This window comes from Pollachius pollachius (genome assembly GCF_949987615.1).
Source record: "Pollachius pollachius genome assembly, chromosome: 17".
NCBI classification, from domain to species: Eukaryota; Metazoa; Chordata; class Actinopteri; order Gadiformes; family Gadidae; genus Pollachius; species Pollachius pollachius.
Window position 1 is genome coordinate 8,545,793 of NC_136950.1, and position 10,742 is coordinate 8,556,534.

At 46.7% G+C, this 10,742-nt stretch overlaps 1 protein-coding gene across 1 annotated transcript; it reads right to left on the minus strand.

The window, feature by feature from the left end:
• Window positions 1-4,360: 4,360 nt before the first annotated feature.
• LOC307089111 (C-C chemokine receptor type 9-like) lies at window positions 4,361-8,323 on the minus strand. The gene is made up of 4 exons (XM_079755228.1): window positions 8,226-8,323; window positions 8,078-8,127; window positions 5,947-6,465; window positions 4,361-5,156 (listed from the first exon to the last, which is right to left on the minus strand). Exons 2-4 carry the CDS (start codon window positions 8,120-8,122, stop codon window positions 4,620-4,622), a joined length of 1,101 nt encoding a protein of 366 aa, XP_079611354.1. The 5' UTR covers window positions 8,123-8,127; window positions 8,226-8,323; the 3' UTR covers window positions 4,361-4,619.
• Between the last annotated feature and the right edge of the window lie 2,419 nt (window positions 8,324-10,742).

Sequence of the window (10,742 nt, forward strand, 5' to 3'; positions counted from 1 at the left end):
GTTTAGTGTGTATGTGTGTGTGTTAGGTTTAGGGTTAGAGATAAGAGTTGGTGTTGATGGTGGAGGAGGTCAAGGTGGGCCTTCTGTTCCAGATCTTGTAACAGGGTGGAGCCGTGTGTGGAGGGACAGGCTGTCTCCCCCCCCCCCCCCCCCCCCCCCCCCCCCCCCCTTGCTTTCATGGAGCTTCGCTCCGTTCTCCAGATGTTTTTTAGGTTGGGCTCCGAGTCAGAGGGCGCGACGGGAGCTAGCACAGAGGAATAAAACGCTCATAACTGTTCCCCAACAGCCCACACTCGTCCTGCTCCTGACATCGGAGAGTCGGAGCGGAGTTGAAGGGAAGTCAGCAGCCAACCGAGGCCGCTTCATTTGTTTCACCCCTTAATCGGTCTCTGAGGGCTTCACAGGTCACGCTACCCCTAAGCCCTCTAAACTAAAGACTGCAAAAAGGGGGGATCCCTCCTTCAAGGGAGAACAATATGCAGAATATAGTAACAGTAGTGTAACAAGCAGAACAAGTTCAAGTCAAGTTCCGTTGTCGGAGATGTCTTAACGTGTCGTTTATTAGGCTCGCAGTGTCCCTCCCACATAGCCTGCACTGTCCCATCTGTTGCAGAGCTGAAGTGAAGTCAGCGTGCGTTTGGTATGTGAGGAGGGCTCTTCTGAGGACCACTCCACATAGCAGGAGGACTCATGTTCACCCTCCGGACCGGTCACGCCACCTTTATGGGGTGTTGGTTCATATTCCAGATGTCCGTTCAGCCCTCCACTGAAACCCCAGCCAGGCAGGGGGTTGCGGCCATGAGGGCGTGTCTGAGACGTTTGCTCTGTGAGGAGAAAACGTTTGACTTGGGATGGGTTGGATGACCTGGGATAGGGTGGATGGATGTGATGAGGTGGACGTGATGGGTTGGTTGGATTGGTGTGATGGGTTGGATGGGGGTGATGGGTTGGATGAGGTGTAATTGGTTGGATGGCTGTGATGGGTGTGGTTCCTGGGATGCAGTGTGATGGGGTGGATCATGTGATGGTATGGGCCTCATGGGTGGGCGCTGCAGGCCAGCGGGTCGTAGGTGATCCGTGGGCCATTGTTCCCGGGCCTCTCTCAGGTCGTCAGAAGCTGATCAGGGCTCTGTCGTTGCCGGGATACGGTCTGGGCTGATGTCACCGGGTCACATATGGTCGTCCCTTCGCCTCGATTACTCATCCTGAGGCTTCTCTCTCTCTCTCTAGTCTCCCTCTCCTCTTCTCTCTTCTCTCCAGTTTCTGTTCTTTCCATTCTTCTCCTCTCTGCTCTCCCATTTGTCTCTTGCTCTTCTCTTTCTTTCATTCTTTTCTTACACTTCTCTCTCTCTCTCCTCTCTTCGCTCGTTCTTCATTCTCTCTCTCGTTCCTCTCCTCTACTCTTGCATCTCTGTTCTGTCTCACTTCTACTTCAAGTAAACACAAAAACAAACCCCCTAACATGCATACTTACCCCAGACACACACACGCACACGCACACACACACACACACACACACACACACACACACACACACACACACACACACACGCAAACACACACACACACTTCCCCAAACTCACAAACAGCCCTGTTAATCCCCTGTGCAGAGAGATGGATGGCTGGGTGGGACACCACAGGTGCTGTTCCACTTGTGATTCTCCAGCAGAGCTCTCAGACGACCCCTTCCCTGTCCCCCCCTTACTCCCCCCATCCCCACTCTTGTCTGTTGCAATTAGCAAAGTCCTTCAGAGTGTCAGAATAACAAGACAAATCGAATACGCTTCCTAGCTTAACTTCCCTTCGGGTTTCACTTTGCATCCAAGAAAATCAAGTCATCTATTTTTCTGTATGGTTGTACATGCTGTGTATATGATGCAGATGACCATGGTGTTATGTCTATTATAATTACATTTCGACCTCAACTTTATAGAGTAACGTATCGAACGGCTGAGCAGCTGCCTCTGCCTGAGCACTACCGCCATCTGGTGGTTGAACAGGTTACTCACATCAGAATTCGTTGTTTCGTCTTCAGTGGCCTGAAGATTACAAATAAGACAAATGCAAAATAAAGACGCACCTACCCGTTTTCGAGCATGTGAGCAAGTGTGTCTGTTTTTGCTTTTGTCTTACTTATTCATCTACTACCATTTGAACTTTTTTTTTATTGCTTACATGTTCGAAATAAAGACAATCAATCAATCAATCAAGATGCTCCCTTTGAGTTTATGAACGTTATTTGATACAATTTAAGCATATTTCTGCGCTGTCTGAGTTTGGGTCTCTATTCTTGAAGTTGATACGGTAAAAGCCCAGTAAATCAGCTCAGTGGTTCCTTATTTATTGCCTTTAGAGTTAAGAAGCAGATATATCTATTACTTGTAGAATGGATGATTAGGTAATGGATTTACCCTTGAAAACTGGTTTAAGTATAGGTTATATATGTTTTATATATAGGTATATGTTTTATCTAGTTTGCCTCTATAAAACATTGTTTGTGCAATTCAGTTTTTCTGTGCCATATTGACTCCAATACTAGCGTGACGCCAAGCTACGCTAATTTACCTGTGATCTGATAACTGATTGGAGTAGCAACAAGAGTTAATGGTCCACATTTATAATGTAACGTGTCTGCAGGGGTGAGATGCAAGGCACGGCTGGTGAGTGAGGGAAGCGGTTGTTGTTGTCGAACAAAGGTGACAGCTTCCTTTCGTGAGAGCAGGAGTACATATAGGATGGGAAGTAATGGCTCTGTGGTCTCGTCTGCAGTCGAGAACCAAGTCAGTGTTCTCATCAACACGCTATTTGTTTCTACAAATGAATCTGTTCTGAGCACCCACCACCTCTTTCAGATATACATATAGATATACGTTATATAAATATCTTTCCATATCAATTTGATATTCTTTAGATATAAGAGGCAAGAGAACACAATAAATATTTTGATAGGAGCACACACTGTCTTTCACAATCTCTCTCACACACACACCCGCTCACGTGCAATCAAACACACACACACTTTGCATGCACTCTTTCTCACACACACAACAAAAAAACAAGGTCTCCAGTAACCAGGAGTTCAGATAAAACAACAAACAAACAACATATTTAAATACCATTATCATATTTCTCTCAAACACCAACCCCTGGCACCAGAAGAGATTCACCATCCACGCAGCTCGTCTGGAACACAAATGGCTCTCACACATACACATTACTCCGGGCCTGTTCCAGAGAAACGTAACTGCAGAGCCTGCGCTGGGTTTGAAATGTTAATGCAATGTTAACATTTTGAACCCAGCGCCTCCTTCTTGCCTTCGAGAAACAAACAAACAAGCAGAACGACATCGCCACGAGACATACACGCTCTTTCAGTCTCTCTCTCTAACACACGCATACACATCTCTCTCTCTCACACACACACACACTCACGCTTTTAAACTCTCTCACAACACACACTCACGCTTTTTCACCCTCTCACGCTTTTTCACCCTCACATGCTTTTTATCTCTCTTTCTCTCTCTCTCTCTCTCTCTCTCTCTCTCTCTCTCTCTCTCTCTCTCTCTCTCTCTCTCTCTCTCTCACACACACAGCCACACACACACTCAGTCTCTTCTTGCCACTCGGCGACACGGCAGTGTGAAAGTGCCGATTCATTCCTGTTCAGCCACTGCAGGGAACCATGAACTATCAACGCACCAACACCATCGTCGTGTAGTCAAATGTGTGCCAGGGTTCACCGACAGACAAACATATAGACAGACAGACACGAAGTTTCGCAGACAGACTCGCTTTCCCCACATGCTCCGGAGTGTGACCGCAAGATGTTCGTTACGCCAGCACAGACATGGGTGCTTCTCCACCTTCTCACGCTCCCCCTGCTCAAGAGTTCATTCATGCCCCCTTCTGCTCCGGCCCACTTCCTGTTCACTCTACTGGTTCTGTCTCTCTATCTCATCGTAAAATCATAAGCCATTTAAATACACAATAGACGTATACACATTTGCGTAGGCTATATTATAAACCAGAAATAATTGAGTAGGATTCCAATTACAGGTCGATAGAATAGAATAGAAAACATTTCATAACCTTTATTTATACTCAAAAGAAAAAACACATTTCCACATTATCTGTGTCCATCTAAGTCAGACAATATCCCAAAAGGTTTTGGGATACTTACTTAGTTTACAGCAGTAAAAAAGTCCAGAGTATTTACAGTAATATACAGCTCAAAACAGAGTTGAAGGTTGAACGGGAGAGGGGCTCTACAAGGAGAGGGGGGGGGGGGCTCTACAAGGAGAGGGGGGGGGGGGGGGGGGGGCTCTACAAGGAGAGGGGGGGTCTACAAAGAGGGGGGGGGTCTACAAGGAGAAAGAGTGAGGGGCTCTACAAGGAGAGGGGGGGGGCTCTACAAGGAGAGGGGGGGGGCTCTACAAGAAGAGGGGGGGGGGGCTCTACAAGGAGAGGGGGGGGGGGCTCTACAAGAAGAGGGGTGTATCTACAAGGAGAGGGGTCGGGTGGGGGGGGCTCTACAAGGAGAGGGGGGCTCTACAAGGAGAGGGGTCGGGGGGGGGGCTCTACAAGGAGAGGGGGGCTCTACAAGGAGAGGGGGGGGGTCTCTACAAGGAGAGAGCGGCGGTGGTCTCCGTGTCAGACATCACAGACGGTCGCTTGGCAACCGACGGCATCTTCCCATGCCCTGCGCCCAGCCGCCCCGCGCACGACTTCAGCACCCCGAGCAGGTCCCTGCGGAAGCGCACGCCCACGAACACGTAGAGGAAGGGGTTGGCGCAGGCGTGCATGTACGCCAGGCCCTTGGCCACCTGGCCGAACACGTCCATGTGCATCACCACGCCGCAGTCCGTGATGCTGCCGTTGGCGAGCTGCGACGCCTGCGCGATCAGGTGGCCGTTGTACGGCAGCTGGGAGAGGACAAACACCGCCACCACCGCCAGGATGACGCGCAGCGCCTTGTGCTTGTGGAAGCTGCGCGACTGCAGCAGCGCCCGCAGGATGAGGGAGTAGCAGGCGGTCATGACCACCAGGGGCAGCAGGAAGCCCACGCACACCTGCAGGGCCAGGACCAGCACCTTGGTCTGGATCTTGGTCTTGGCCAGCAGGTCACAGACCGTCTCCCCCCCCGGGGTGTTCCTCACCTGAAACATGAGTCATGAACAGAACGGTATCCTGGTCAACATCCCGGTTAGTGACCTGGTTAATAGCCCTGTTAATATCCTGGTTAATAGCCCGGTTAATATCCTGGTTAATATCCTGGTTGGTGGCCTGGTTAATAGCCCGGTTAATATCCTGGTTAATATCCTGGTTAATATCCTGGTTGGTGGCCTGGTTAATAGCCCGGTTAATATCCTGGTTAATAGCCCGGTTAATATCCTGGTTGGTGGCCTGGTTAATAGCCCGGTTAATATCCTGGTTAATAGCCCGGTTAATATCCTGGTTAATATCCTGGTTGGTGGCCTGGTTGATAGCCTGGTTAATATCCTGGTTAATATCCTGGTTGGTGGCCTGGTTGATGGTGTGGCAGCACGCAACTACTGCACCGGAAACAGGGCAGGAGCCGTGTGAACAAGGTGAGGTGGTGCGAGGTGGGAGACTTACGCGTGGTTTCCTGTTTTGCTACAGAGATTCTCATCACGAGTTGGAGCGAAACTCATGTCGAGAGTCACAAGATTTCCGAAGACGATTTTAACTAAATGTTTCTAATGTTGCCAGGCTACACAGATTTGATTTTAAATCTATTCACACATTTGTCTCAAGCTGTCGGTGTCCGGCCAGGACCTTTTTGCTTTCCCTACCACTGGACACTGGAATAGTGTGTGCACTCCGCATGACCTAGCTGTAGTAAGAACTCCAATACCATCAGCTGCAGCTCTAAAACCCCATCTACAAGTGGAGCCTGACGAATCGTGGTACAAAGCGGAGCGGTACCTCGGCGAACAGCACCTCGGGGACGGCCAGCATGGAGGACAGCAGCCACACGCCCAGGCAGGCCACCCTGCTGTACAGCATCCTCCGCTCCCGCCGCAGGTTGTGGGCCCGGGTCACCTGCACGATGGCCACGTAGCGGTCCACGCTGATGCAGGCGAGCAGCAGCATGCTGCTGAAGAAGTTGAGCTTGTACACGACCACCACGGCCTTGCACAGCCCGGAGGCGTGGCGCCCGAACACCCAGCCCTGCATGGCGTTCACCGCCCAGAAGGGCAGTGTGGCGAGGAACAGCAGGTCGGCCACGGCCAGGTTCAGCAGGTACACGTCCGTCATGGTCTTCAGGCGGTGGCGGATCACCGTGTAGAGGAGCACCACTAGCAGGTTCCCCACCGTGCCCAGGATGAAGATGAGCAGGAACAGAGCGGGCTCGTAGCTGCGACTGAAGTCCCGCACCCAGCCCTTGCTGCAGGGGACCTGCCCGCCGAAGTCGTAGTCTTCAGGGTAACCGGAACCCGTGTCCTGGGGAGGCCCAGTTGAACAAGAGCCCGTGTTGAGATGGCGTGGTTTACATTGACTCCTTTATCAGCCCTTGATTCAGACGGGCGTCCAAGTGAGACTGAGAACAACCAAAGGATACAAACATGCAACTTGGAGGAGCTATTTATGAATGCGCCAGGTGTCAACAGGCTCAATGGACACAACCTGTCAGACAGTACACACCCCTGCCCTGTCCCTCTTGACTCTAGTCCAACACAAACGCAACTCACAGAAGCGAAAAAGTTTATTGTCTTGCTGAGGTGGTTTTGTGTGTGTGTGTGTGTGCGTGTGTGTGTGTGTGTGTGTGTGTGTGTGTTTTTTGCGTGTGTGTGTTTTTTGCGTGTGTGTGGCTCTATGTTTCTCTATTTTTATTTGTCATAGCTTATGAGTACGATAGCAATTCTGATAAAATAGTGTGTCTTGTTAGTCTTTTGTGGTCTACTGGTGCATCTACAGCCCATCTCCTGGGCTGTAGATGCCACTCAATTCTACACAATTGTGTTTGTTTGTATTTATTTTTCTTTGTATTGGGTTTTGTGTGAATTTTTATTTTTGCATTTGTGTGTGTGTGTGTGTGTGTGTGTGTGTGTGTGTGTGTGTGTGTGTGTGTGTGTGTGTGTGAGACAATGTTTTGATACAGATGTGAGACAGATATAACAAACACAGTCTAGTGGTTAGCCCAGCACTAGCAGTTTGGCTCAGCACTAAAGGTTAGATTGGGGCCAGTAGATTAAGTGCTGTCAGAGACTGCAACAGCAACAGCTGAAGACTCCATTTTGGATCCGAGAAGCAACTGTTCCATATGGAGACCATAAAGGTCCCCTCTCTGTGTTTGGCTGTTTTCAACCTGTTTTCAACCTGTTTTCAGTGAATAAAGAGTGGCCTCCGTCTCCTTTCCCTGTCTCTGCTTCTCTGGGCTTAGCTACTGAACTTAGAAACTGAACTTCTGATGCAGTTGGACAGGGTGAGGACAGCTACAGACCATTATGTATTGTTTCTGAATGACTTTTATGAATAAATACTGTTATTATTTTCACTGATGTTGCTGTTTGGTTGGTCGGTTGGTTGCATGACAAAAGCAGACAAATACAGACGTCTTATTGGATATAGACTATATATCTTCAGTGAATTTATAATCGAAGAGAGAAGAGAGACGATACAGAAAACATTTGCAGAAAATATTGAGAGTACAGCCTACACTACTGAACTATTTAGGGATATGGTTAACAGCCTTGTTCCTCCCACACAAGCAAAGTCGATTTAACCCTACTTCTGTACTGCACTACAGCACAAATACAACACAGTTTAACAAGTATCAATAACAAGTAATGTGTATTGTGTAAAATGCCTTTACATGGACTCCAATGCTGTATTAAAAATAATATTTGATTAAATATTTGTAAATATTTGATAATGTGATTATACTTATTTGTTGCAATAAGGATATAATAGTACTTGTTACTATTTGATTCATAGCACTTATTTAATAGTAAACAATTTATTAATGCAAGATAAATTATTGGATGTGATAGTACCTTTTTGAGGGTGCAAAACTTATTTGTTGTAATAGTTCTTATTTGATGGCAGTACTTACAGAGTCCATCTCGGTGGTGAAAAAGGTTGTAGATTCGGTTTCCATTGTAACTGAACAGGAGAAAGTATGCAAGTACTTAAAACATTCTCACAAAATCTAACCCATACACAAACCTCTTAAAAACTCCAAAATGGTCTACAACACTTACCAAATTAACCAAAAAGTAGGTTACTCAACCGACCAGCGACCAAATAAAGTTTGTGTTGTTCAGCTCTGGTATCAGCGAATAGCAGGTTATGACACAACCTCATTCTCTCCTGTATTTATGGTTTCCCTGTAACCACAGTGCTACGTGTAGTAGAGCATCTTCTGGTGTCATGCCCTCTCCATGTCTCTGCTAAGACTCGCATCACAGGAAACCGTGACAAAAGCACAGCTGGCTTCACCCTTCACAGATCTAGGAGCCCCTCTTTGCTTCACTATGGTTGGGGGGCGGCTGTATGCCATTGTAGATGACGATACATCTCTCTGACTAAAGCAAACTAAAGACACACTGACAGCAGAACATAAACAATGTGCCCGCACGGGTGCTCTGGGCGATTAAATGACGACTGCGCACACAGGTGGAGCACTTAGCACCACGGACGAGTGATGCCCGAAATCAGAAACCATCCCATTACACGCTTCTTTTGCACGCCGCTAGCCTCTGTAGTATAGATGGCGAGAGAGCTTTGTGTTTACGTTGACGTCTAGCGTGAGTGTTACTGTCTGAGTTGATAGCTGAACGCCTTGCCGGTTGGAGTGGCAGGACCATTAGCGGACCTTATTGGAAATGTCATCTCCAAACACAGCTGTGGGTTGAGATCTCTAAAATACCGCTATTTGATGAAAGAACTCACTGCACTCTGTTGAATATATTATCCTTCATGCCATCACTGAATTGCCATATAACACCCTCACCAAGCCTAGAAACTCAGTGAAGCCATAAAACCCCATCTGCTATCACCAAATGCCATATTCCCCAAGCCAAGATACTCAGTTAGATCATAAAACCTGATTTGTTTACTATAAACTCATGATATGGTCATGGTTTCGTGAAACCAGAGGATGCTTGACAAGGGGTACAAAGAACAGACTCAGGGTTCCTTAAAGCCACCACCTCTCCTACACCAACCTACTGAAATGGCTCCAATGCCAAAATCAATGATTACCGTTGACGGCCATGATAACGTTTAATGAGGTATAATAGTTAACCTGAATGTGGCGTGAGAACCTTTAACAAGGCTTATAAACCTTAACAAGACATTAGAACCTTAAATGAGGCATTAGAACCTTGCAAAAGGCATTTCAATATTTAACGAGGCAAGAAAACTTTAATGAGACATGAGCACCGTTAACAAGGCTGTAGAACCTTTAAAATAGCTTTATAATATGTAATAATGCTTTAGAACCTTTAATAAGGCATTAGAATCTGAAGGAAACATGAGATCCTTTAACAAGCATCGATATCTTTGACCAAATATGAAAACTTTTAACAATGCATTAGAATCTTTAATGAGGCATTTGAATCATAAACAGGACAAGACAATTTTGAACAAGGTATTAGAACCTTTAAGGGGGCATGAGTGCCTTTAACAAGGCTTTAGAACCTTTAATGAGGCAGTAAAGCCCTTTAACAAGGCATTAGAATCTTTAACGAGACATGACAACTTTTAATGAGACATTAGAGTCTTTAACAAGGCTTTAGAACCTTTAATTAGGCAACAACGCATTTAAACCATGAATATGGCATGAGAACTGCTAACAAGCCATTAGAACCTTTAACAAGGTATTAGAGCCTTTATCCTGCATGATTCCTTTTAAAGGAGCATGCAAATAAATAGACAGAAAGGTGTTTTCCTCCCAGGTTGTGCTTTGGCGTCGCTCTGCTGTCAGGGCTTCGAGCTGCAAAAAGCCAAGAGGATAGGAGATGATTTGCTGGTTGTGTTTCTCGGTTTGCTGTGTTTCGAATGGAGGCCCTGGGGTATTGTCTCATTGGGCATTCATGTGTCTAATCAAGAACTCACACCTGGAACCCCTGCAGCCCACTGAGAAAGAGGCCTCTCTCTCAGTTCTGTTTCCGGCCTGCATTGATGTCACAACACATCATAGAGTAAGGTTGAGACTACTACAAGGACCTGTTTTGCTTGTCTGAAGAAGTGTATATGCATATTATGAGTGTGCTAGAGGTCAGCAGCTAATATATAATCAATTTACAACCAAAGACATGTTAAACAATTACTACTAATCTATTATGGTTCTGTAATTTGTATTATTGTGGTGGATCAAATATTTTATTCAATGTTCATCTACTCTATCAGTAGTCACAGAAGTGTGTAACAATACAAATTACAGTCTGGTTCACAGTCTGTGAACCAAACTGAACAGCAGTTCTGAGTGCATCAGTACTCAGTACTGGAGGTGAGGTTTGGCAGGGTTACACAGAGAGAGAGAGAGAGAGAGAGAGAGAGAGAGAGAGAGAGAGAGAGAGAGAGAGAGAGAGAGAGAGAGAGAGAGAGAGAGAGAGAGAGAGAGAGAGAGAGAGAGAGATTTTCCCCCCAACAACAGAGCGGGGGAGAGAGAGAGAGAAGGATTTTGACAGTTGATCACACCAGGTTCATTCCTCTTCATAAGATAAGAAAAGAGATATGAATATGACTCATCTATGATAAAATCAAGAAACGAT

Bases quoted from the DNA above. Each gene is read 5' to 3' on its own strand.
- LOC307089111 (XM_079755228.1), bottom strand. From the start codon at position 8,122: ATGGAAACCGAATCTACAACCTTTTTCACCACCGAGATGGACTCT. The intron at 6,466-8,077 runs GTAAGTACTGCC...GGGCCTCCCCAG, and splicing joins TCACCACCGAGATGGACTCT to GACACGGGTTCCGGTTACCC. The intron at 5,157-5,946 runs GTACCGCTCCGC...CTCATGTTTCAG, and splicing joins CCGAGGTGCTGTTCGCCGAG to GTGAGGAACACCCCGGGGGG.